The sequence below is a fragment of the Bidens hawaiensis genome, unplaced genomic scaffold (genome assembly GCF_021521415.1).
Source record: "Bidens hawaiensis isolate Kalapana, Puna unplaced genomic scaffold, B.hawaiensis_p1.1 tig00009621_1, whole genome shotgun sequence".
NCBI lineage: Eukaryota > Viridiplantae > Streptophyta > Magnoliopsida > Asterales > Asteraceae > Bidens > Bidens hawaiensis.
The window spans coordinates 384,352-411,499 of NW_027491721.1; the positions used below are offsets into that span (position 1 = coordinate 384,352).

General features: G+C 35.5%; 3 protein-coding genes across 4 annotated transcripts; all 3 read right to left on the reverse strand.

Moving 5' to 3' along the window:
* Positions 1–6,258: 6,258 nt before the first annotated feature.
* LOC143533174 (receptor-like serine/threonine-protein kinase SD1-7) lies at positions 6,259–6,847 on the reverse strand. Its single transcript, XM_077028030.1, has 2 exons — positions 6,703–6,847; positions 6,259–6,587 (listed from the first exon to the last, which is right to left on the reverse strand). The coding sequence occupies exons 1-2, from the start codon at positions 6,844–6,846 to the stop codon at positions 6,279–6,281; spliced, it is 453 nt and encodes a 150-aa protein (XP_076884145.1). The 5' UTR covers position 6,847; the 3' UTR covers positions 6,259–6,278.
* A 52-nt stretch (positions 6,848–6,899) lies between these two features.
* On the reverse strand, positions 6,900–11,601 carry LOC143533173 (receptor-like serine/threonine-protein kinase SD1-8). 2 transcript variants are annotated; one of them, XM_077028029.1, is made up of 5 exons: positions 10,278–11,601; positions 7,866–8,033; positions 7,592–7,785; positions 7,269–7,479; positions 6,900–7,176 (listed from the first exon to the last, which is right to left on the reverse strand). In XM_077028029.1, exons 1-5 carry the CDS (start codon positions 11,557–11,559, stop codon positions 6,935–6,937), a joined length of 2,097 nt encoding a protein of 698 aa, XP_076884144.1. In that variant the 5' UTR covers positions 11,560–11,601; the 3' UTR covers positions 6,900–6,934. The 2 variants fall into 2 exon arrangements, with proteins under 2 accessions (XP_076884144.1, XP_076884143.1); XM_077028028.1 differs by having other exon boundaries at positions 7,592–7,779; positions 10,278–11,574.
* Positions 11,602–20,293: 8,692 nt separating this feature from the next.
* LOC143533165 (universal stress protein PHOS32-like) lies at positions 20,294–22,489 on the reverse strand. The gene is made up of 2 exons (XM_077028020.1): positions 21,749–22,489; positions 20,294–20,588 (listed from the first exon to the last, which is right to left on the reverse strand). Exons 1-2 carry the CDS (start codon positions 22,371–22,373, stop codon positions 20,569–20,571), a joined length of 645 nt encoding a protein of 214 aa, XP_076884135.1. The 5' UTR covers positions 22,374–22,489; the 3' UTR covers positions 20,294–20,568.
* Between the last annotated feature and the right edge of the window lie 4,659 nt (positions 22,490–27,148).

Here is a 27,148-nt window from a genome sequence, read left to right on the forward strand (position 1 = left end):
AGCAAAATCAAATAAATATCAATTACTATCTGTAAACAATCACTCTTTTGATTATTGAACTACAAGTTGAATTAAAGTAAAACAGGTTATTATTCAATCCCAAATACCTGAACAAAACCAAAAAAAAAAAAAAATAGTTTCTAACAACAAATATCGTTAACTTAATAACTTAAAGTAAAAACACGTAAACCAACTCTTTAGCAACCGGAAAGGTTGTTTCTTTCTAACTTGATGACCGTGCAACAGCAATAAGCAGTGAGGTCGCTGCCTCCTGCCCTAGAATCTCGTACCAGTCATCACGCACCCTGTGAAGTCTCCCAAATAGACTTGGGCATAAAATTTGGTTCCGAACTCGTCCTACCTGACCTGTGGGTACAAACCAGGTTCCAGTTCCTCAGAGAAACCATACTTGGACCTGGAGCTAAATCAGAACCACCAGAACCGGTTCCACTTCTACGGTTCTACCCGGTCAAAACCCATACTAGACCCTACCAAAAATCGGTAAAGCACAGCCAAACCGGTAAAAACCCGATTATACCCGGAACCTGTTCGTGTCGTACCTGGTTCTAGATTTTGTTAACCAAACCCTAAACCAATTTTAAAAAAAATTGTGCACCTTTACTCCCAAATCCTCTAATATGCCCTTTTTCTAGTGTTTTCACTTATTGCTAGACCATTAGTTCTTAAGGGTAGCCCATCAGTTTTAGTCCACATGGTTTACATCCTTTTCATTCTTCTCGTAGGCTACCCAAACATCTTGATATAGGACCAATACAATTAATACAGTTCTCTCTTCAACTAGTTGGTTTGAGTTTCAAATAGTAGGTTGCAAATTAAAAAATACAATAAAGTTTAATTCCAATCTATAATGCATATTTAGTTACTTTTGATAGTTTTCTCATTCAGTTTGTTTTTTATTTGTTTATTTTATTGTTAGTCCATTATTAAAATATCTTTTTTAACGGTAATTTTATTTAATGAATAAACAATAAGGCTAGCAAGAAGCTAGACAAGATACAATCTACACACCCACAACGTTTACACCATTACATTACATTTCTTAAAAAGAAAACGAACACCATTTCTCCTAATCTAACTCCGTCATTTCCCCCCTATTTTTTACCCAAAGAAAACTATGCCTTTTGATGTCTTCTTTGAGTTGATTAATCGATACCCTTGTACCTTCAAATACTGCCAAATTTCTATTCTTCCAAATACACCAACTAGCTGTGAGTACTATTGACTGAGTGGCTTTTCGCTTACTTTCTTTAACCCCATTTGTAAGATAAATCGTTAGAAGATTCTGAAATTCAAAAGCAAAAACCGATGGAATCTCATACCAAGAGCTTACAAATTGTCATATTATCGTATTGCAACATAACAAGATAAGAAGATATGTTCAACCGACTCCCTTTCGTCCTCACAAAGCAGGCACCACTTTATTTCATCTATGGCCTTTCTTCGGAAAAGGGCATCCGATGTGGCGAGTCTCCCCATTTCCGCTTTCCACCCGAAGAGGCTAACTTTCAAAGGGACCCCAAGTATTTCAATCCATAACATAAATCGATTGTGTATGTGAGTTCTTTGCACATTGCTCTCGGCAAGATTTAGTCGTGAAACGTCCATCCCCTTTGTGGCCCCATTTCCATTTATCAGCTCTATCCTCCAGAACTCGACCCGGTAGCACTTCCAAGCAATCCCAAAGTTCTTGTAATTCGATCGGAGTAAACGGGTCAGCCGACCATGTCCAGTTCCAACCATACATAGATGACCCTGCCACTGTTTTGTCCCTTACCGAACATCGTTTGTCTTTCAAACCGGAATAAAGGAGGAAATTGGCAACACAAGGGTTTATCGCCAACCCATGTGTCAAGCAAAAATAATGTGTTTTTTCCGTCACCTACATCTCCTTTGATTAATTTTTTTAGTTGCACATTTATTTCTAATAAAGTCTCATCAATTTTGGAGACATTGTTTCATACACTTGTTAATATACTTTTGAAAGGAATCAGTTTTGATGCCCTGCACATTGAAATGCATCCCTGTAACAACTCTTCGCGAAAGCCATCCTGGTTCAGTTATAAAGCGCCACCACCATTTGGGTAATAGGCTTAAATTGATGTCTCTAATGAACCAAGCCCGAGACCATCGAGTTTCTTACCCTCAATTACCCAGTCCCATTTTACCCAATGAATTTTCCTTTTTCCACCGTACTACCCCACAAAAAGTCACGACGAATTCTTTCTAACCTTTCAATAACTTCAATTGGTGCCTTGTAGAGTGAAAAAAAAGTATATAGGTAGCGCGTCAAGCACTGATTTTTATCAAATATGAGACGGCCACTCCATTGATAGCCTTGAAGCCTTCCACCTTGATAGTCATTTTTCAAGATCTCTACCACCGGATTCCAACTACTTATTAAATTTGTATTTTCTCCGACCCGGAGGCCAAGGTAAGAACACAGGAAATTACCAATTTTACAATGTAGTTGGTTCGTCATATTCTCAACTTCCCCCACTGATACATTAATACCAAAGAGGTCACTTTTGTTTAGATTGATTCATAGCCCGGAGACAAGATAATAACATCGAAGTAACCGTGCTACGTTCAACAAATTAGTTTCCGACCATCTTCCCAAAAAACAGTATCATCAGCAAATAATAAGGGCGAACGTCTCGGGCCACCATTAGGGATATCGATTGGTTGCAAGAGATTACCTGCCACCGCTCGGTTGAAGATATAAGAGAAGTATTCCATAGATAAAATAAAGAGGAAAGGCGATAGAGGAACCCCTTGCCGAATGCCTCTGTGACATTGAAATTCCCATGTAAGGGATCCATTAACGAGAACCGAGGCACGTGTCGACTGTAGAATTCAGTTGACCCAAAGTCTCCATCTATCTGGGAAATTTATAATTTCAAGAACCGAGTTGATGAAAGACCAACAAATCGAATCAAAGGCCTTATTCAGATCTATTTTAAAAAAGAAAGCTGGGTGATTTGATTTTTTTTAACCACGATAGTAACTCATATAGGATGAGTGGACCATCTAAGATGCTTCTCCCTGCCACATACACCATTTGGGGGTCCGAAATTATCGATCCAATAATCCCCTTTAATCGATTTGCAAGTGCTTTGGAAATTACCCGATGAGGCTAATGGGACGAAATTCCAAAAAGGATAGTGGATCATTGTTTTTTGGGATGAGGTGAATGAATGATGAGCCACACCCTTTGCTGATCTCCCCGGTTTCATAAAACCCCATCAGAATTTGGTAGAAGTCATTTCTTAGAAGGTCCCAAAAAAATTTTAAGAAGGCAAAATTAAACCCATACGGGCCCAGTGCACGATCACCACCACAATCCCAAACAACCATCTTTATCTCTTCATACCCTCACTCGTGATTGTTGGTCTAACCATCGGTTCTTTAAACTTTTCTTCAAAGAATTTCCAAGCCACGTTTTTTACCACCTTTGGATTAGATTTCCAAACCCCATTGACCGAGACACCGTTAATTCGATTTGTAGTTACGTTGGCATTCATGGTTCCATGAAAAAATGAGGAGTCCTCATTGCCTTCGAGTGCCCATTTTACTCTTGACTTCTGCTTTAAATCCTCCAACTCTTTGAGCTCAAACAAAGTTGAGGACCATTTGTTTAATTCAACATCAGTAGGATCTCTATTTTCTGCCAGCCTGTCAAACTCTTCACAAGCATGTGTTTTTGCTATCAACTCACTCGACTCCTCATCTTTTTTGTATATAACCCAAGCTCTGATTCCTTTCTTTATATTCCTTAGTTTAGCAACTAGTATTTTATCATCAACAGTTTCCACTTGTAAGGCTTCAGCCACCACATCTCGTATCCCCGGTTTCTTTAGCCAAGATGTGAAGAAATTGAACGGAATTGGCTCAATGTTTGCCACAATTGTTATTAACGTAATTGGGCTATGATCCGACCATAACCGCGGATGCGCATGTAAAGATGCAATTGGCCACCTTGAATGAAAAGGCATGCGAACAAAGATACGATCAAATTTACTAAAACGGGTTCCGTGTTCGGTCTCATAAGTATATTTCATTCCGCCCATGTTGTACTCTTGGAGATCGGCCATGGAGATGAATTCATTAAATGCATTCGAACTCGCTTTATGGAACCCCGTATTACACCTATCTTCATTAAAATCACTAGCAATAATCCACATCCCATCAATTGTCAATTTTAAGTTGCATATTTGTTGCCATAGACTTCTTTTCCCCACAATATCATGAGGGGAATACACATTTATCACTTTAATTAATTGACCACAAACCACCAAAAGGTTTGTTTCTTTGACGGTATTTATCACTGTAAACCTCGACGAGTCCTATATCGACAAGAGACCACCAGATCTTCCGTTTGAGTTCACCCATTCATGCTTTACTGTCTTTTTGTTCCAAATTCTTTTGATATTTATTTTGGATCCGCCGAGTATTGAGTCTCATGTACGCAAATAAAGAAACACGTACGAGTTCCCCAATCTAATCGAAGTAATCCAACTAGACTTAAAATGGTCCCCTATTCCCCTTATATTATTAGCAGATAGTATACCCATAAAAAACTAATAATGATTAACTCCTTCACCTTGAATGGTATTCTTGACCAGCTCAATATGATTTTGCAATTGAATTCCAACAACTGCCGCTACCTCAACTGTGGGTTGAATCCGGGGAGGTATGTGCGGAATTCACTAAGTTAGGTGGTAAATCTGAAGGTAGTGGCTCAGAATTACTTACCTTAGGGGCGTCTCCAGTTGGATCAGAAGAAGAAAGAGTGGCATTCTCAAATTGAGGGTTGCACAATTGCTCAACCTCGCTGACTTCAATAGGGGATTCCATCGCTATAGGGCAAATGAATTCACCTTCAGTTACCTTCCCTCTACAATCCACACCAATGTTCTGACTTCGGCGTCTATATGTTTTCGAGGTGCCACCATTAACAGAAGAACAGTTCGATTTCCTTTCTCCGGAGCCACCATCGTTTTTTGGTGGAATCTCGCCCTCTTCCATTTCGTCAACGGACAATCCATCAAGGGGCATCCCCTAAGATTTTTGCATGTTTGGGGTTCCGATCGGAAATTCAGTGGATAAAAACGATGTCGCCCAATCATATGGCTTTTCCAAAACATTCACCAAGAATTTGTCACCCCTCCATTTTAGCATGACCACCTCGTTCAATGGTTTAATACAATCTGTCATGGTAATAACACGATCATATGATAAATCACCGGTGTCGGTGGTTACTTTAGACCCTAACTTACCACCAATTGAATTGAACGTTTCTTTGTCCTAAATATGAATGGGAACTGTCAGTCTTTTACCCTTCACCACTTCACCTCCCGATACCGAAATATTGTTGAAAACCTCTTTCAGTCGGTTGTTATGTTCTTTGAGAAATTTGTTTGCATTGGCGGCAATTGAAAACTGTATCAGAACATGCAAACCGCCCACATAGTAAAGACCAACAAAACTGATGCCTAAAGCCTCAAGGACTAGTGGAAGGTTCTCAAGAGTTTGAAATGTTCGAACTTCGCCAATTAATGTTGACAGTCAACACATTTGTTTGCATTGGCGGCAAGCATGCCTCGCCCCTCCAACCATTTCAACTCCTCCCCTACTCGGCTCACCATACTTAGCCACCTCTACTTCGATCATAGCCCCATCTACTTGCATTCGTTAACCGCAGATAATACTTGTGATATGTTGCAGGTTTTATCCACTCGGATAAAACCAAATAGGTTTCCCCTTCTGTCTTTTTTTCTTGTGATATTTTAAGAGTTTTGAAACTACAATTAAAATATTTTTTTTTTGCTGAATTCGAATTGATAATTCGGATTTCAAACTCGAATCAAATTTGTGGAACCTATTTTGAATTTGAATCCTCCTTCAAAATTTTGAAAATTCGGTCCAGTTATTCAAATGTTTGAAATTTAATTGTTTGAACACCCATAGTTTTCATCACAAAGAAAGAGGTTGTCTTGATACATACATATTACGCAACTATATTTTCTGAAACAGTAAGCTTCTAGATGACACATTGTGTGTACAATATACACATTTACAAAAATAAGCAGGAGAAAATCATCTATTTATAACCGTTCATTGGTTGTGTAAAATGCGAAATAAAATTCTCTTTTCTTTTCTCATGAGAAAAAAAAAACAAATAATGCACAAAAATATAACAAGAGGGATATACAATATACAATCAATATTAGAAGATGGCTATAACATCCTAATTTTGGCTATCTGCCATGTAGTATTGTCACAGTTAGTTCGTTCGTGGTTATAGATTCATCTTGTTTACTTGACGACCCTTTTTCAGAACCTCTTTTTCCAAAACCGAATCCAGGGTGCATCGGTTGTGGCAAGTTTATAACGTCGCTGCTCAACATTAACAACACTTTTGACATATTTGGTCTATCGTCTGCATGTTCTTGAACACATAACAATCCAATTTGTATGCATCTCAATACTTCATCTTGTGAAAAATTATCCCCTATGGATTCATCTATTAGTTCTAAAGCATTGCCTTCTTTCCATAAGTCCCATATCTAAAATAAATATTGTTACGTTAGTAACTAAAATTGTAAACTAAAAGTACATGGGATTAAATTAATGCATTCAATAGTAGAGATATAATATGTAGTGTTGTAATTAGTTACTTACATGTCCAATGAGGTTCAGTTGGTTACTGGCGTGGTAGAATCCTCTATTCTTTTTACCACTCACTATCTCGAGCACTAAAACTCCAAAACTAAAAACATCAGATTTTATTGAGAAAAGTCCATCCATTGCATACTCTGGTGACATATAACCGCTGCAAAGAAATAGAAATAAGACAGTAAAGAAAACGTGCCGTGACGGAAAATAAACAAGGAAAGGCACAAAGGTATGATCCTTAGTGTGTTCCGACCACTTTCTTTGTTTCTGCTTCGGTTTGATCTCCTCCAAAATTCCGTGCCATACCAAAATCAGATATTTTTGGGTTCATTTCCTTATCTAGTAAAATATTACTCGCTTTAAGATCTCGATGGATGATTCTAAACCTTGAATCTTGGTGAAGATAAAGAAGCCCTCTTGCAATCCCGGTTATGATAGCGAATCGTTTTTGCCAATCAAGTTGTGGGCTTTTCTCTTTATCTACAATGAATTCAAGAACCATGTTAAACCTCAACTATGAAAGCTGGGTGCATATTTAGGGAAAATGTGTAATAGAAGGGGTAGAGACTCACTAAAAAGAAAAGTATTCAGACTTTTGTTTTCCATGTATTCATAAACCAACAACTTTTCTTCAACTTCAATGCAACAACCTAGTAGTCGAACGAGGTTTCTATGTTGAAGTTTCGCTATTAATCGGACCTCATTTGTAAGTTCTTCAATTCCTTGACCCGACGTTCTTGAAAGCCTTTTTACAGCTACAACTTGGCCTTCCATTAAAATGCCCTAATATAATAAACATTCGACGATAAAAATGTCACTTTTATTTTTCTACACTAAGGTGATGTCCTATAACATATGATATTTAATTTGTTTTTACAATGCATATAACATTTACCTTGTAAACACATCCAAACCCGCCTTGCCCGAGTTTGTTTGCATTAGAGAAGTTCTTTGTGGCTATAACCAAAGTCGTAAAATCAAATAATGGCAAGTCAAAATCATCTGTTGTCGTTTCACCGGAATAATCTCTTTTACTTGCCACAATAATCCCTCCATTCATCATGAACTCATGGCTTCTTTCATCTGGACCTATATCAAAGAACATATCATTATACTTACTGTTTTATAATTGGAAACTAAGACGTTTGACACATGAAAGTCAAAATTACCTTTTCTATCGATGCTGGAATTCACGGACCGTTTCATTTTCTTCCTCCATAGGTAAAGGAGTATCAACAAGATTAATAAAACAACACAAGTGCTGACTGCGATGGATACAATCTTTACAACATTGTTGTCTGAACTATTTTTAGATATTCCAACCGTGGGTGATCGGTCTGCAATTAAGTCAAAAACACCATTATGGATACTTCTAATGCAGAATTTTTAACTTATGTAATGTTAAAAATACAAAATTTACTAAAATAATGTTACTTTTAAAATACAAAGTTATAAGTTATATAAAAAACCAAGTGTGAATTTTGCTAAGATGTCTCTTCGATGTGGTTAGCCATAGGAGGCGCCATCCGGCCACCTCACTCATTATACATACACCAAATTAACCACAACATATGCCAAATATCATTCCGACGCCATTCTCTTAACCCCCCCCCCCCCCCTTTGGTGAGTAGGGTCCACTTCAAACTCATCAATCATATGCACACACACATTTACTTTTTATTTATTTTTCTTTTTATTTAAATATTAGTTAAACCAAATTAAATCATAATACGCTAGTTAAGGATGAACAATCCACTATACACGTTACAGTGACGTGACTATTTAAATATTCATTACTAGTTAAACTACAACATACAACATAACAATATGAGTAAGTTTAGAAAGGAAGCTACCATCCTTTTCAAAAATGTAACCTATAAAGTTCTAAAATTACATGTTAACCACATACTTCCTCAATTATTGTAATAAAGGAATTTTATCAGATGTTGGTGTGAGGATGGAGCCCAAATGTATTTGGGAGTAATTGGACGGACAAAGTAGGTGGCCCCACGATATTAACATGTTTACAAAGCATTTATGATTTAGGGTGGAATTGAAATATGAATTTTAAGAGAGAAAATATTTTATTTGAGGATGAAAGAAACTGAATTTAGATTGATTCTTTCAAATTTTAAATTTTATGTCACTTTCAAATAATTAATCATTTCAATCAAAGCAAGTAGTTGTTAGATATCGTTATTAGTTTAAATAATAATATTAGTCATAATAATTTTTGTTAACTTCGATTAAAATAATATTTCAATCAACAATTCACATAAAAATAAATAAATAAAATAAATAAATAAAGTCCAATTTAACTTTCCAGATTTTGGTGTCAAAAGAATGATATATGAAGAAGTAATGGTAAAAAAATATAAATTAACATTAAATAATCATAAGTAACCATTAGTGAGGGGATTGAGAATTCCTTATGGTATCTTAATTGAGTGATTTTTAGGGGATTGAGAATTCCTTATGGTATCTTAATTGAGTGATTTTTAAATGACTATACTACCCTTTGCTGTCAAAATCATAGAGATAAAATTTGAAAATGAAAAAAGTAAATCATATGATGTAAAATTAAAGTAAAGGTAGCAAAAACAGTCAAAATCTAATCAAGATGAAAGTTTAAAGGGTGATTAGAAAGTTTATGAATTTAGACAAAGTAATAAAGGTTTAAGTTGGAACTATATGGACCATATGTGCAACTTTCCACACTAGCCTGTCGGCAAGGGTTGTTAACTTGTTAATTTCACATGTAAAATTAGTAGTCCAGAATTAACAGCTTATTAGATTTTGTGGATACAAAATAACTTTTAATGCATGACCAAATTTAATTATATATTTTTCTCTTTTGCTATCTTCTTAAAACATTATTACATAAGGATGCATAAGTGTTCCTGAGTGTATATTAACTGAATCATATAATTTTTTAAAAACTTTACATTACATTTTTTGGCTTTTATTTTAACAAAAAGTATATTTGCATAATTAAATAACTTTTCTAAAACTAAGAAAAAATGGTTCTTTTTTAAAATGTTTAGGTATTTATAAAGTATTTTTTATGAAGTTTTGAAAATATGAAGACTTATTAAACAGTTGTATCGAAAAGTTCTGTATGTGAAATTAGTAATTAACAGAGTAATATATTTGTAACAATACTCATCCTTATAATTGTAAACTCCATTTTGCAAGCTCTTTATTTTCACATGGAAAACAATATAAATCAGTATGGGCATATATATTATATGCAATAGAAAAGGTTGTATTTTCCTTTTAAACATTATTACATCCTTCTAAAATAAATAATAATTTAAAACTCTTCATTTTGTCACCAAATTTGAATATTTTGGAAGGACTTTCAACCCATGTCACTATGTCACACAACATTTCCATATGTTATTATTTCTCATAACAATAAATAACCTTAAAAAAAACATTTTCCATTTAATTTGCTTTAGCTTTAATATTTGATTGTAATCTAAATTCAATGTCAGATAATAATCAAGACTTTTGTTTTCTAAACCAATTTTTTTTTAACTTATAAAATCGGTCTGACCAATGAACCAGTAAAAACGTACCCAAATCTGAAGCTGCAGCTCTCACATAAAGATCTTGTCCGCCTTCAGAATCAGCATACTGTCTCATATCCAAAAGATCCACAGCCCAAATCACACAACCCGACCCGTTTCCACTAATATTCGAATTAGCATAAGCCACACAAGAACAATTTCGTCTACAAATCTCACCACATTGACTCAAACTCAACGTCTGGTCAACAACTCCTTTCGAACTCTCGGGTAATTTCATGTTCTTCATCAGTAAAAACCCGTCCGACCCGCATTCCATCTTGGAGCTCCGAACGCACCCGTCCGACCCGTCTCGTAGGTCCCACGCTTGCTCGTTTTTCGATCGAAACCCCTTCATACATTTGCAAAGCGGGGAAGCGTTCGCATCGCAAATGCCCCACGGCCCACATTTCCTATACTCGTCACACTGGTCACGTGGAGCGGACCAGTACTCGTTCCACGTGCCAGAAGATTCCACCCACGTGAATCTTTTCAAAGAACCGGATGATGTCATAATTAACCGCGAATAAACCAACTTATCCCTCATTTCAAACGAATACGAAATCTCATTATTATTATTTTCAAACTCGAACTCGATTAAACTCACGCCTTTCATCTCGGGCACCCCGCTAAACCGTAACCCGTTCCACGGCCCGCTTCGATACACCTTTTTCATCTCCGGTCCTTTCGATAAAAAAATCTCCGGGAACCCGTCTAGGTTCATTTTAAAATAATAATCACCCGAACCCGGATCCATACTCGTCTTCCAAGACCGTAAAAACTGGTTTTTACCCGTTTTCCGGGCCCACCCGAGTTTCATCCCGGGTAATAAAGTATCCGTTGGGTTTTTAAAACTTTCCCACAAATAATTATCCGGGTTCTCATCATTTTCCAACCTAAGCACAAAATTACCCGAATCCAGAAGCTCTGCCACCGTGTTAACCGTCGGAAGTGACAAATTCAACGTCCAGATCGCGGTTTCAGCTTGGTTTAAAATTATTAAACCGCTTTTATCGCTGATCATTAACTTCCCGGATGACGAATTAACCGGGGAGTCTCTATTAGCTACCCAAACATATGTTCTTGGCTCAATTTGCTTGTACCATATGCCAACATACCGGTTATTATCGCCTACGTCGAAGAATCCTAATTCGAAAACTTCATTTTTAGAAACAAGAGTTTGATTAATATTTAGAGGGTTTGTGGGTGTGATTGTAACAATGGCTAGAGAGAATATAGGAAATATGAAGAAGAATATGATGATGGTGGAATCATAATAATGTAGTTTTTTCATTATTGAGAGAGTATGGCAATCAAATGTTTGTCTATTTTTTGTGTATTGAATTGAGGGATTTGAAATCTTCAATACATTTAGTTTGGAGAAAAGAATAATGGAGTGTTAGTTGAACTTATACATGTTTGGTAGGTGTTGATTTGTTTTTATTAGTAGAAGATTATTATCAAGGTTGAAAGTTTTGGAGACTTGAAGGTTTCTAGGTGAGAAAAGGACATAGAATATTAAAGAACCAAGTGAGTAACCTAGTTAATTATACTTGGGTTTTTAGTTTACACTATCAAGTGTAGATTTTGTGTCCTTTTTAATCTGATATAAGCATTATCGTATATCTTTTTATTTAAAACACTGTGCGTCTAACTTATTACAATAGTCGATACGATAATCTTAGTTTCTCAAACATTGTAAGATAACCGTAGTGTTATAACTGATTTTGACATACAAATTTATAACGGTGTGTTGAACATAGTCAATGGTACTTCAAACCATTAGAACCATATGTTAAAGATTTTGATGTTACTTGAATGTAATTTTGGTTTGACGCATAGATTACAGTAGCTAGTACATCAAATATATACAAAGATGTGTTCAAACCTTAAAACATTACATCAAACTTTGCAAATTTATTGTGGTGTCGAAATTCGTTTTTGACACATAAGTTAGTGGTGTGTCAAATACATACGATGGTGTGTCCATCTTTGTAGGTTAATTGATCCCCTGTAGTAATGTGTTTTGATGCGTAGTTTTTATTAAGGTGTTTAACAAATTATGACGCGTATAAATTTTTAGGGTTGAATTACTATTATAAATTCGTTTTGATGAAATGGTATATACTACTATTATAGTAGTGTTTCAAACTTTACATGTTGCAAATTGGTATCGACATTCAACTTATAGGGGACATGCTAGCGATCTATAATATTATCTATTATCTAGATTAACTAGATGTAATTCAGCCTACAATATAAAGGCATTATTTTATCAATCTACGATCATTAAAAGTGATAACTGTAATCGTAAATATAGATTTAAAAAGTGATAAAACTACACTCGAATAATATTAACATACAAATTTTTTTATAAAAAACGTTAGTTATTAAAAAATCCTTAAGGTTCTTAAATAATTTAAAAGTTTTGTAATAATACTCATCCATGTATATATATATATATATATGTGTATATATATAGGAAGGTTAACGTATAAATGAAATTAACGTGCTAAACATGATAATCAAGTAGAGTAATTATATATATAAGTAGTTATGTAATTACATCATAGAGTAGCAGGGCCAGCTCAACCGTAGTGGAGTCCTAAAGTGAAACTTAAAATTGAGACCTTTTTAAAATTTCAATATTGTAATCCCTCTTTGTTTATTTGAATTTAGAGCCGGCAACAATCAACTAAAATCCTTAGTTCGTAGAAAAATGTAAGTTAATATTGGCTGTTTAATGATATTATTTAAAGTGGGCAAGAAGGTAAACACTTTAACTACATGGATTTCGACTAGATAGTGTAAAGTAAAGAAACTAATGGGCTCAATTTAACATATACATGTATAGCAACTTTAAAAAAATGAGGCCTTTAGAAATGAGAGGCCCAAAGCAATTGTCTTAGTAGGCTTACACATGAGCCGGGCCTGTAGAGCAATTATGGTGTGATTACATAAAAACTCTATTTGTATATATAATTACTTTACTTATTTCTTACTTTAGCACATTAGTTTCATTTTTATTTAATCCAAACCCTATATATATTAAACACTTTTACGTCAATTACAATATTCTTGACTATAATTAGCCATGTTCGTTAGGATAGAAAATGATCAGACATATGTTATGTCCTACATACATGTGAAACACTGATTTACATTAAGTTTCCAAGTGGTCCCAACAACGTGTTTGGTTCAAGATTGGTTGGTTCATTCACTCTCGCGGCTAAGAAAACATGTAGAGAGAACCTTCCGGTTTGTGATAATGCAGTTGCAAAGAAGAAGCTTCCATTGGCAGCTTGTACCATAAATTTCCTATAAAGACAAATAGCTGAACTGTGTTGACTTGTTGACTTCGACTTGTTAGTATAGAGACTTCAACAAGTGGAGCATGGAATAAAGAAAAATGGAAGTGGTTTGTTAGATTTTGATGACTCGGTAGTCGGTACACTGCACATTTGTGTGTTTGGTACGTGTTCGATACATTTAATGAAAAACGACAATCCAGTTACATGCCAGAAAAAGAAAATCGAAAGTCTCGAAATGATACGTTTCAAGCTTCTATGAAAATGTGACACGTGTTTTTACTATGAAGTAGATGTTCGCTTGTAATACCGACCCAAATTCTTGTGAGATTTATTTGTGAATCTGTGTTTTGTAGATTATAACTGAAGCGATTTTTGGCAATTTCAATATCTTCAATGTTGTTTAAGTTATACTGAAGTTACTTTAAGTTTTAAGAACAAAGAAGTAATTATAAGAAACACTTACAAGTTAAAAGGTGTAAAGTACATGTTTGTTCAAGATCAATAAGATTTTGGGCATCTATTAGCCTCCAGGGTTTTGAAGGTTTTGACTCGGCTCGTATTCTGCAAATTAAAACTCCGTCACCGAGATGCTCATTTTTTATTGGTTTCTTTTCATATTTACGAATCTTTTATAATATAATTGTATCAATTTATTCTCCAATTGAATCGAACATGTCAATAAGTATATTCAAAAATAAAAATTGGAATTAAATCCGCATTTAAAATTAGATTACACAATATTTCAAGGTCAATATATCTATTAATTAATTTATTTGTACTATTCAAATAAATTATTAGATTCAGTCATTGACATATAGCTGGCTAGAAGAGAATGATTCATGGTTAATGACGTATATTTTTCTAGAGTTATGAATTTTTTTTAATTTTTCCATTTCAAATGGACTTTTAATAAAATCATAAATAAGCTATACTTTATTCATTCCTATAAACGGTGGGCGACGGAGAGCCCCATCGAGGCGGGACCCACGGGAACAACGTCATCAGGCTCGAAGAAAACAAACCGGTAGTGATACCAAATATCCCAATTCACAATGGTGACACTCCTACCACCCTACATGAATGTTTAGACTCGAATGCCATTTTAAACGATTACTGATAAAAGTTCAAGACTCGAATGCCTATTATAAAACTTTCAAAAACTTCTTGTATTTTTGCAACCATTTAATGGCTAGAAATTACTTCTTGTATTTTTGCAACCATTGTGTCTTACGTTTTAGCACGTTGTGTTATATTATTTACCATTGTGTCTTACGTTTCAGGCCATTGTGTTATATGTATTTACCATTGTGTCTTATGTTTCAGAGCATTGTGTTATATGTATTTACCACTGTGTCTTATGTGTCAGGCCATTGTGTTGTTATATGTATTCATTATTGTGTTTTACATTTCAGGTTATTGTGTAATATGCATTCATCATTGTTTTTATGTATTAGATAATTTGTTGGTATTTTTCATTATATATATATATACTATTACACAACGGTGTTATTAGTATTTAAAAAACACAATGATTAGATGAAAGACACAATGGCGAAAAAACACAATAACAAACAGAAAGACACAATGACGAAAAAAGGCACAATGACGTAAAAAAATTTTTATTACTATATAACAAAATTATACTCATATTAAAGGTAAAAAAACGCTTGTTATTATGGTGAATTTTATTTTTTTTAAAAATATCATATGAAAAAGTTATAGACGTTTAAAAATGATGGGGGAATTAACATGTGACTTGCATTTGGAGAGAGAAAATGTGTAATATTACTTTTATACCCTTTTTCCTTTGGTCCCTACTTGACACATGTCAGTTAGTTATGGTTTCTCATCCTTCTCATTTTTTCCCCTTTGTAGAATAACTTGACCCGAGCAGAGAAAGCATTAGTGACAGTCAAAACCATGCGCAATATCGTCTTTACACAGCAAATGGTGTTTCCGTTGTAGTGTTCATATACCAATTTTGGATTTTATTTGAAAACATGCCAAGAAGACAAAATAATGGTTTTTGAATGCCAAATTGTGAAATACCAAAGGGCTTTGGTCTAGTCGTATTAATAATCCCTTTATTGGAGATGAGGATCTGATCTATACAATAAGATATTAGAGGATGCGTATGAAACCGAATAACCTAATTGTAACTCAAATAACTGATGTAAACGAATAAAATTATCAAACTCAATAAAAACTGACAGCTTGATTTTATATTATTTTCACAAACCAACTTTTCGACCGATGTATATGTTTAAAATATTGAAAAAATGTATTGTAAAAATTAGATATACACTAGTTACAATTGAGGTTGTTAAGAGAAAGAGTTAAAAAGAAGTGTTGAGTTATTTTACAAAGGCCAATAAAAATGAGAAGTGTGAGAAATTATAATTAATTTATATATGTCAAGTACGGACCAATGAAAAAATGGTATAAAACTAATAGTACATATTTTCTCTCTACACATGCAAGTCACATGGTAATTCCCCATCATTTTTAAACGTCTATAACTTTTTCATATGAAATTTTTAAAAAAACTAAAATTTACCATAATAACAAGCATTTTTTATCTTTATTATAAGTATGATTTTGTTATATAAATATTAAAAAAAATTCTTCATTGTTTCTTTTTGCTTACCAATGTGTCTTTTTTGTCATCGTATCTTTCTGTTTGTCAATGTTTTTTGCCCATTGTGTCTTTTAACTGATTATTATGTTTTTTTTAAATACTAATAACACCGTTGTGTAATAATATGTACATAAATCACAATGATTATTACATATTACACAATAACCTGAAACATAAAACACAATAATTAATACATATAACACAATGACCTGAAACGTAAAATACAATGGTAAATACATATAACACAATGACTTAAAACGTAAAACACAATGGAATCCACATATTACACAATGACTTGAACGTAATACACAATGAACATTATACCATTTTTCTCAACTTAAGTGAATATTGAGCACAATGACAAAGACACAATGATAAGTAGAAAGACAAATGTTTAGCGTAAAGACACAATGACTAACAAAAAAACACAATGTCCAAAATCTATAACACAAAGCATAGAAAAACTCAATTAAAAAACACATTAGACAACCAAATAACACAATATAAAAAAACTCACTAACTTTTTTTTTTATTTTTATATAACAATATGATATTCATATTAAAAATAAAAAAACGTCTTTTATTATGGTAAAAAGAATTTCTAAAAAAAATGTCATATGAAAAGTTATAGTCGTTTTAAAATAATGGAAGAATTGCGCATTTCATGTGAAGATAGAAAGTAATCAAAAGGGGTGTTATTATCTTTATGTCATTCTCGTTAATTTTTATTCTTAAATAATCATCACCATCTACATTAAAAATTAATGGATTAGATTGTCTTCTGCTTCTAGAAGGTTGGATAAAGGTCAGAGACGACGGCTTGGGAGTGTGAGTGATTACTGTGTGCATCATTGTGTGTGTCCTGTTGTGGTGGTTAGGTTTCCTGATGGTCGTTGCGCCCCGTCCCCAAAGAGGAGCCCTGAGTTTCATGACGCCTCGGATAAGCAGACAGGTTGTTGATTGAATGTTTGAATTGTTGGTTTGAGTTGTTACTTCATGCTCGGGCTCGACTAGTATATTATTATTAATTATCGTATATACGTATTTGGGTTGGGTTGGGTTGAAACGGGTTAGGGTCAGAACAGATAAATTATAAAAAAAAGTTGTTTTGGTTTGGGTTGGAACAGGTTACGGTCGGGTAAACAAGTAGGTTGTTAGTTGAATGTTGGAATAGATCTGGATTGTAGCAGAGCCCGAATTTGACTAGGATTAAGCGAAGCTTGTTTTGACGTACGAGAGCTTGAGTTTGAGATTGGCTTGTTTCAAGCTCGGGCTCGATTAGTTTATTATTTGTTAACTAGCTTATAGATGTTAATTATTTTTACAATTAAGAATGATATTAAATGAGGGGCTAAGAACGGTTTGTGTTTGGCTGTGCAATGTGAAATTTATACATAGAAATCAAAAAGAGGTAAAAACTTCAAAATACACAAGAAAGAGCATAGTTGTCAATAGCGAGTATAGCGCTCGCTATAGCGCACCCGGTCTTTTTCTGCGGTATGATGTTTTACGTCTTCATAGCGTGATATAGCGAAAAATAGTTTTTTTTCCTGAAATATTGAAAAACCTGATTTTTAGGCATTAAAATCTATTAAACGGCACCAGACTCTTTCCACCATAAAAACTCAATTTTGTGAATAGTTCCCGCCATTTCATCGCTATCGCTATGTAGCATATAGGTGGGTCGTCGTTATTCCCTATTGACAACTATGGCTCTTTAAGGCTCGACGAGCCTAAACGGGCTTCCCATACAAGGCTTGCACTCGGGCTCAATAAGTAAACCACCTTTAGGGGGTGTTTGGCCAAGCTTTTTCTTTTTGCTTTTTTGCTTTTGGAGGGGTAAAATGTCCAAAATACCCCTCCAAAAGCTCCAAATTAAAGCTTTTTTGCTTTTTGGAGGGGCATTTTACCCCTCTAAAAGCAAAAAAGCAAAAACAAAAAGCTTAGCCAAACACCCCCTTAATTTAGGCTCAGGCTTGAAAAAAGCTCGGCTTGTTTCGTGATTTTTAAGATCTTAAGGATTACATCTGAATCTATTGTTAGCAATCAGTAACATTTATTAATGAAATTAGTTACTAATTTGTGATGGAAGCTTTTTGCAGATTTGGAAAAGCCTTCATGAAACCTGTGAATGATTTGATGGATTCAGAAACTGAGAGGATGATGGAGTGCCCGAATTGACGAAGTTGTAAGCATTTTGAAGCGTTTATTGTTGGGTGTTCTTGTTTTTCGTTCTGTGTTTGTTGTTGTTGTTGTGTGAAAGTTAGGGACGATGAAGAGGTTGGTTTCGGTTTCAATCTGTAAACTTGTCGTTTATGTGTTGAATCATCGACTTTGCCTCGTCTAGTTCGATTGTTCATGCTTAAACGTTAAATCGTAAATAAATTTTATGTATATAATATTTTTGTGTTTGCGTGTAATTATAAATGTTTTGATGTTCGTATTTAAGTGAAAATGCTCTCCGTATTGACACAACTCGAAAGAGCATAAATGGCTCCACGTCACCCAATCAACCCTCTTCATATATTATAGATGTCTTTAATTCAGGGTTTCTATTTATTTTTAGTGTCAACATCACGTCTACTTGATTTGCTATTTGAGACTGAGTGTTTTTGTGCGCTTATATGTTTTTAGAGTTAAGAGTTGCGGTGTAATCAAACCATAACACAATACCTTACGGGGTTTAAAGAGGTCAATACCCGTTTCCGACAGCTAGAAATGGATTTATAACCGTCAGAAATTGGTTGAAAAGTTTTTAACGGTTTTTATAAAAGTTCCTTTACGAACTGGTTCCCGGAACAAACCTACTCGGTTAATCCCCCCCCCCCCCCCAAAAAAAAAAAAGAAAAAAGTTTCAACTTTAAACCGGTTTTGACTAAGATTTATTGGTTCTGTTTCAACCCGAACTGGCTCGGTATAAACCAAAAATATGCACCTTTAGTAAGGTGTTTGGTTTCAACTTTCAAATCTAATGATCTCGTGTATTATTACCATAATACTTGTCGGGCACGGAAGTTTAGCATCCTATACATCATACATGTGTCATGTGTTCATTCACATATTTGGAAGCCAATTTGCAGGCGAAGGCAGAACTAGGCCTAAATAAAATTTGCAACCCATTAGCCCAATACATAATCTCGTCAGCCCAAACCAAATTCTTTTAATTTCTTTCATGTAAACAAGTTAACAGATTTTTTTGATAGCTTCTAAACTAAACCTATTTAGTCTGTCTAATTTTATAATGTATTAGACAGACTAAATAGGTTTAGTTTAGAAGCTATCAAAAAAATCTGTTAACTTGTTTACATGAAAGAAATTAAAAGAATTTGGTTTGGGCTGACGAGATTATGTATTGGGCTAATGGGTTGCAAATTTTATTTAGGCCTAGTTCTGCCTTCGCCTGCAAATTGGCTTCCAAATATGTGAATGAACACATGACACATGTATGATGTATAGGATGCTAAACTTCCGTGCCCGACAAGAATTATGGTAATAATACACGAGATCATTAGATTTGAAAGTTGAAACCAAACACCCTACTAAAGGTGCATATTTTTGGTTTATACCGAGCCAGTTCGGGTTGAAACAGAACCAATAAATCTTAGTCAAAACCGGTTTAAAGTTGAAACTTTTTTCTTTTTTTTTTTGGGGGGGGGGGGATTAACCGAGTAGGTTTGTTCCGGGAACCAGTTCGTAAAGGAACTTTTATAAAAACCGTTAAAAACTTTTCAACCAATTTCTGACGGTTATAAATCCATTTCTAGCTGTCGGAAACGGGTATTGACCTCTTTAAACCCCGTAAGGTATTGTGTTATGGTTTGATTACACCGCAACTCTTAACTCTAAAAACATATAAGCGCACAAAAACACTCAGTCTCAAATAGCAAATCAAGTAGACGTGATGTTGACACTAAAAATAAATAGAAACCCTGAATTAAAGACATCTATAATATATGAAGAGGGTTGATTGGGTGACGTGGAGCCATTTATGCTCTTTCGAGTTGTGTCAATACGGAGAGCATTTTCACTTAAATACGAACATCAAAACATTTATAATTACACGCAAACACAAAAATATTATATACATAAAATTTATTTACGATTTAACGTTTAAGCATGAACAATCGAACTAGACGAGGCAAAGTCGATGATTCAACACATAAACGACAAGTTTACAGATTGAAACCGAAACCAACCTCTTCATCGTCCCTAACTTTCACACAACAACAACAACAAACACAGAACGAAAAACAAGAACACCCAACAATAAACGCTTCAAAATGCTTACAACTTCGTCAATTCGGGCACTCCATCATCCTCTCAGTTTCTGAATCCATCAAATCATTCACAGGTTTCATGAAGGCTTTTCCAAATCTGCAAAAAGCTTCCATCACAAATTAGTAACTAATTTCATTAATAAATGTTACTGATTGCTAACAATAGATTCAGATGTAATCCTTAAGATCTTAAAAATCACGAAACAAGCCGAGCTTTTTTCAAGCCTGAGCCTAAATTAAGGGGGTGTTTGGCTAAGCTTTTTGTTTTTGCTTTTTTGCTTTTAGAGGGGTAAAATGTCCAAAATGCCCCTCCAAAAAGCAAAAAAGCTTTAATTTGGAGCTTTTGGAGGGGTATTTTGGACATTTTACCCCTCCAAAAGCAAAAAAGCAAAAAGAAAAAGCTTGGCCAAACACCCCCTAAAGCTGGTTTACTTATTGAGCCCGAGTGCAAGCCTTGTATGGGAAGCCCGTTTAGGCTCGTCGAGCCTTAAAGAGCCATAGTTGTCAATAGGGAATAACGACGACCCACCTATATGCTACATAGCGATAGCGATGAAATGGCGGGAACTATTCACAAAATTGAGTTTTTATGGTGGAAAGAGTCTGGTGCCGTTTAATAGATTTTAATGCCTAAAAATCAGGTTTTTCAATATTTCAGGAAAAAAAAACTATTTTTCGCTATATCACGCTATGAAGACGTAAAACATCATACCGCAGAAAAAGACCGGGTGCGCTATAGCGAGCGCTATACTCGCTATTGACAACTATGCTCTTTCTTGTGTATTTTGAAGTTTTTACCTCTTTTTGATTTCTATGTATAAATTTCACATTGCACAGCCAAACACAAACCGTTCTTAGCCCCTCATTTAATATCATTCTTAATTGTAAAAATAATTAACATCTATAAGCTAGTTAACAAATAATAAACTAATCGAGCCCGAGCTCGAAACAAGCCAATCTCAAACTCAAGCTCTCGTACGTCAAAACAAGCTTCGCTTAATCCTAGTCAAATTCGGGCTCTGCTACAATCCAGATCTATTCCAACATTCAACTAACAACCTACTTGTTTACCCGACCGTAACCTGTTCCAACCCAAACCAAAACAACTTTTTTTTATAATTTATCTGTTCTGACCCTAACCCGTTTCAACCCAACCCAACCCAAATACGTATATACGATAATTAATAATAATATACTAGTCGAGCCCGAGCATGAAGTAACAACTCAAACCAACAATTCAAACATTCAATCAACAACCTGTCTGCTTATCCGAGGCGTCATGAAACTCAGGGCTCCTCTTTGGGGACGGGGCGCAACGACCATCAGGAAACCTAACCACCACAACAGGACACACACAATGATGCACACAGTAATCACTCACACTCCCAAGCCGTCGTCTCTGACCTTTATCCAACCTTCTAGAAGCAGAAGACCCAAACCCACGGCTACCCATAATCACCGCACTTAACCCCAAGCGTTCAACCTCCAAACACAATCGTTCCTTCATGTCATGGTCTTTGACGATATGGGTTTTGTAGTTGATGTTGGCGTCGATTAAGGGTTTGGCGAGGTCGTGGGTTTTGGTTAAGGTGAGTGAGTCGAAGTCGTGGTGTTGGTGATGGGTTTTGTCGTCTGGGCCCCAGTCGGCGCCGTAGAGGAAGGAGGTGGGGCTGACGTGGAGGAGGATGACGTGGTCGTCGGGACGGAGGTAGTTTTGGACGGCCCAGTTGACGGCGTAGGCGCTCTCGTCGCTTAGGTCAACGGCGATGGCCACTTTGCGTTGACTTCCGGGGGTTAATGTGGTGGTGGTGGGTTTTGGGAAACGTGGGGATGATGGTTGGACGGTGATTGCTGGTGGTGGTTGGTGTTCGGGTGACGTCATTATTGTTAATAATAATAATAATAATAATAATAATAATTTGAAGTTGAAGGTTGAAGTGGGGGTGATATGATATGTGAAGTTGCCGAGGTGTAATGGAGAGAGAGTCTAGAAGGTTGAAGAAGAAATGGGGAGATGATTCGGTGTTGATGGTGCTTGGTAACACACAGTGGGGGTGAGTGGAGGACACCCGTTAGTAGTGTTTTAAAAACTGGTTTAAACCGGCCGGTCGAATCAGTTAAACCAGATTTTGCAAAGCATGTCGGTATTTAGAGTCTGGTATTTTTTACCAGTTTGCTTAAACATCGTACCGGCGGTTTTTGTCTCAAATACCGGTTTTAAGTCCGAGAATTTTTTGATTTTTGCGGCCCATATTTTTTCAAAATTACTTTTAACCCAACAATTAACATTCGAACGTATAAAATTTAAAACCGTGCTCATTACTATATTCATTTTTCTTCATTTTTTCACGTTTTTGTAAAACATTTATCTTTTTAAGAGCATTCCCATCCAGTCCACCATCTCTCTCGAATGTAGAGATGAGCTTGGAGAACTGACTATACTGAATCCAGTAACGATTAGGTACGGTACGGGTTCAGTAAAGGTACCGGTTGGGTATTCACTCATCCATACAAATGTGTTAAAAACTCACTTCAACCCATCCCGAATGTGATATCACTTCATCCCACCTATTATTTCTCTACCCATCCATATATTTCTTTACCCATCATATATGAACATCTATTATTCATTATTATCTAACAAATTATTATGAGTGTGTAAGAACAAGAAGTATAATAAAATAATTATTTTTGAATAAGATATAAATGATGAATGAGTTGTGCTAAGGCTTTTAAAAATGAAAGATACATTTTAAGAAAGCATGATAGTTAGTTAAATTTTTTACCAAATAATATTCAAAAGTTTAAAGAGGTGACGTGATGTTTAAAAAGATAATAAAGGGTGTATAAAATGAACTTTACAGAAAAGTGAACATAAAAATAAATCAAATAATGTTGATGCTTTTTAAAAAAGATGAAGTTTGTGGGACGTTTATTAACTTGTAACATACTCGACTAATTAATTAGAATTTAGAACCCAAAGTAAATGCTAACAAAGCATTGTGTCACTGTCACATCAGATTAGTATTTGGTGTTTGTATTGTTGCTTATGGTTCATGTACAGATACACGAGGAAGAATCGTATATTTGCATGTTGGATAAAGTTGAATCAGGTAATGATACTTGTTTTTCTAGAATGTGGCCGATGTGTTACCGAAAACCAGACGGCGAATATGTTGATCGATAAGTGAAGATTAATAGTTGATGTAATTTGACGTGGGTAATTAATATTTTATGATCGTTATTGCTTTTGAATAATAATGTGACCCAAGCTAAAGATTTTTAGTTTTTTTACCAACCTTGGTAAGGTTATCAACTAAATATGCTGATGATTAAATGACCCAAGCTAAAGATTTTTAGTTTTTTTACCAACCTTGGTAAGGTTATCAACTAAATATGCTGATGATTAAATGACATTTCTGTCAAGTATTCTAATATCTAAAAAAAGAAAGTTATTATTTATAAAAGAACAGGTATGTTTATAATTTACGGATATTGATTTTTAATACTCCCTACTTTTTTTCATTGGTAGATAACACTTTTAACTTTTGATTTGTCATCCACCACTCCCAACTTTTACCCTATTTTCGTGTACAACTCCTCGTCTAAATGAACACTAACCTCGTTAATGTTTTGGACTAAAAATGTCATTCAAATTAGTTGAGGGGGTAAAACAAAAATTTTATTTTTAACACACAACCTCCATTTCCGGTGACCTCGTTTTTCTGGCGACCTTATTTTTTCCGGAGAATTTAAGTTTTTCGGCTATCTCGTCTTTCAGAATACCATATCCATCATTTCACCGAGCTTCACATATGAATTTGAGCTTTCCGGCGAGTTGCAGGTTTCCGGCGAACACCATATCCATCATTTCACCGCCCACCGCCACAAAACCGCAACCCCCGCCCCCGCCACCACCAGTGTCTCACCCAGCCACCTTCCGGGATCGCCTGTGTGCCAGAAAATCGAGTTGCAGGTTTCCGGCGAGCACCATCTTCATCATATCTCCACCAGTGCACAATCTTCATGATCTTTATCACCTTTTTACACGTCTGAACCATCTCCATTTTCTGAAAGACGAGATAGTCGAAAAACTCAAATTCACCGGAAAAAAAAAGGTCGCCGGAAAAAGGAGGTCACCGGAATTGAAGGTTGTGTGTTAAAAATTAAATTTCTGTTTTACCCCCTCAACTAATTTGAATGACATTTTTAGTCCAAAACATTAACGAGGTTAATGTTCATTTAGACGGTGAGTGGTACAGAAAAATAGGGTGAAAGTTGGGAGTGGTGGATGACAAATCGAAAGTTAAGAGTGTTATCTATCAATGAGAGAAAGTTATAAGTATTAAAAATCAATATTCCTATAATTTATTTTAGAACGACTAATTTGGAACCTCTAAATCTACTCTTATATCTATGATCACGTCAACGCCCATAGGATCGGAATCCTTATTCATTTAGAAATAAACACATGTAGAATACATATTGGTTTCGTTACGATGTGATAAAGGTTGTTGACTTGTGATAGGATCGGTGAGTTGTAATAATACTTGCAAAATTAATAATGAGCCTAAAGGCAATCAAATAAAGATTCTTTAGTTATTTTATCAAACAATTATCTTATAATTTGTTCCGTTACATACAAGAAAATTCTGGAAATTTAACAATGAATAATGTATAGTTAACTAATTAATCACACATATACACACACATGTGTGTATACAATAATTTAGTAAGACATAGTTTTGAATTATTAAGTGGTCCAAAATATATAATATATAGACAGTATAGAACTTCGAATTCAGTCTATGAACTTGCAGCTACGATTAATGTTTCTACGATTCTAAATTTTCCTCTCTGTTTTCTATAACATCACAAATATGAGATTTTGTATATGATGTAAAAACGATGGTTAAAAGTGAAAACAATTTATATAGCATAACCAATTATCTCAATACATGTCTTTGTGAAATGTGACCAATTTTAACTAGAGTAAAACTGTGTGGAATAAAGTTTTGGTGATTAGAAATACTAGTTAGTTGATTTTGATGATAGTCCAAGACTTAGTTACAAAAATTATAGCTTTTGGTATTGATGACGGGGGTAACTCAAAGTCTGATAAAATGGCTTTCACACATTACCGCTAAAAAGGTTAGAAGGTTAAAATTTAGTTTTCCAGCCCAAATAAGGAAAACAAGTACGTGAACAGTAAAAGCGTGCAACAGTACCACGTCAAATCACTGTTCACATTATCCCTCAGCCGTAAAAGAGGGGACACGCTCAGAAAAGTATTATTATTATATATCGTTAATCGAAGGTCAAAAGCTTCCCGCCCATAAAATGGTCAACCCTCTACCAAACTGGAGGTTCATTAGTTTATCCATCAGACAAAAGGCTTACATTCCTTTCTCTATAAAAGGACATAACTCAGCCATTACAAGAACACACCAGATCTGAGAGCTTAACATATACTCTCTGATCTTCTCTTCTTCCTGGAGAAGCTTGCACTTTGCATGCTTCTTTCTTACTCCAAAAACTACATAGTTTCACTAAGAACTCGCATCCAAAACCAGTTTCAAACATCTCGGTCTTGGATCCTTAGTGAACAATAACAATAACAACTAAACTAGTGAACCTCTCTCTAGGTTTTGCAAACGTAAAGGGACACGACGACCTGCGTCAGGTTAACCGGAACCCTTGAAGCTTGTTAGCCTAACCAGTCCATTCACTATCATTGGTCTTATAATTGTCGTAGCAACAAGTTGGCACCCACCGTGGGGCTACGCCGCTTACTTTATATTAAAGACCAGTAGTGTAGCTCTATTTTCATCAAAATCATCATGTCGGAAAGTGAATCTCCCGAAGAAGTTGACCAAGTGTCAAGAACGGTGACACCAAATGCCGACCAGCAAACTCCTGCCGCCACCACGCCTCTTTCCACTCCGAGAAGTACTCCGACGGGACCTTCGTTACTCGAGTTTTCACCTTTCCGAACTCCAACCCCTTCACGATCCGGAGTTCCTTCTCCTCACGTAGGAACCTCGAACAATTCGGAGCGAGTTGACTTGACATCGAAAGGTGTATCACGACATTTCTTACAACTAAGATCTCTTCTTAACCAACACGTGAGCCAAGAAAGAGAAAAAGGGATACGATTAAGGCTGGATTATGATGATCCGGAAGCCTCACTATCACTCGGATGTCCGCCTTCCCTTTTGGCCAGCTCACGACCAGCTGCATCTCATTTTGAAGCTGGCCCAAGCGTAACCTGCCAACCTTTTAACCCGTCTCCTTATACCTACGGGAGACCAAGCACAACAGCTTTCCCTCTGTTCACTTCACAACCCCTTGGGCATGAAACCACTCTTGAACAAATATGGCAGTCACCAGCTTCAAGTGTTCCTCCTTTTACAGCCATTACATGGGAGCAAGCTGTGTCGGTCTTGCCCTTGGCTCGGAGTGCAGCAATAGCACCCCCATGGGAACAAACCAAACAGCAGCAACTACTGAAAGCTTTCAAGGCTTTAACCTCATGCCTCAAATGATGGCTCAAATGATGGCACATTTTCCGTAGACCCAACTCATCAACCAAGCGCTGAGCACCCACCAAGGAACAACAAGTCATAATCCCGCTGCAAGGCTAGAGGAAGACCTTGC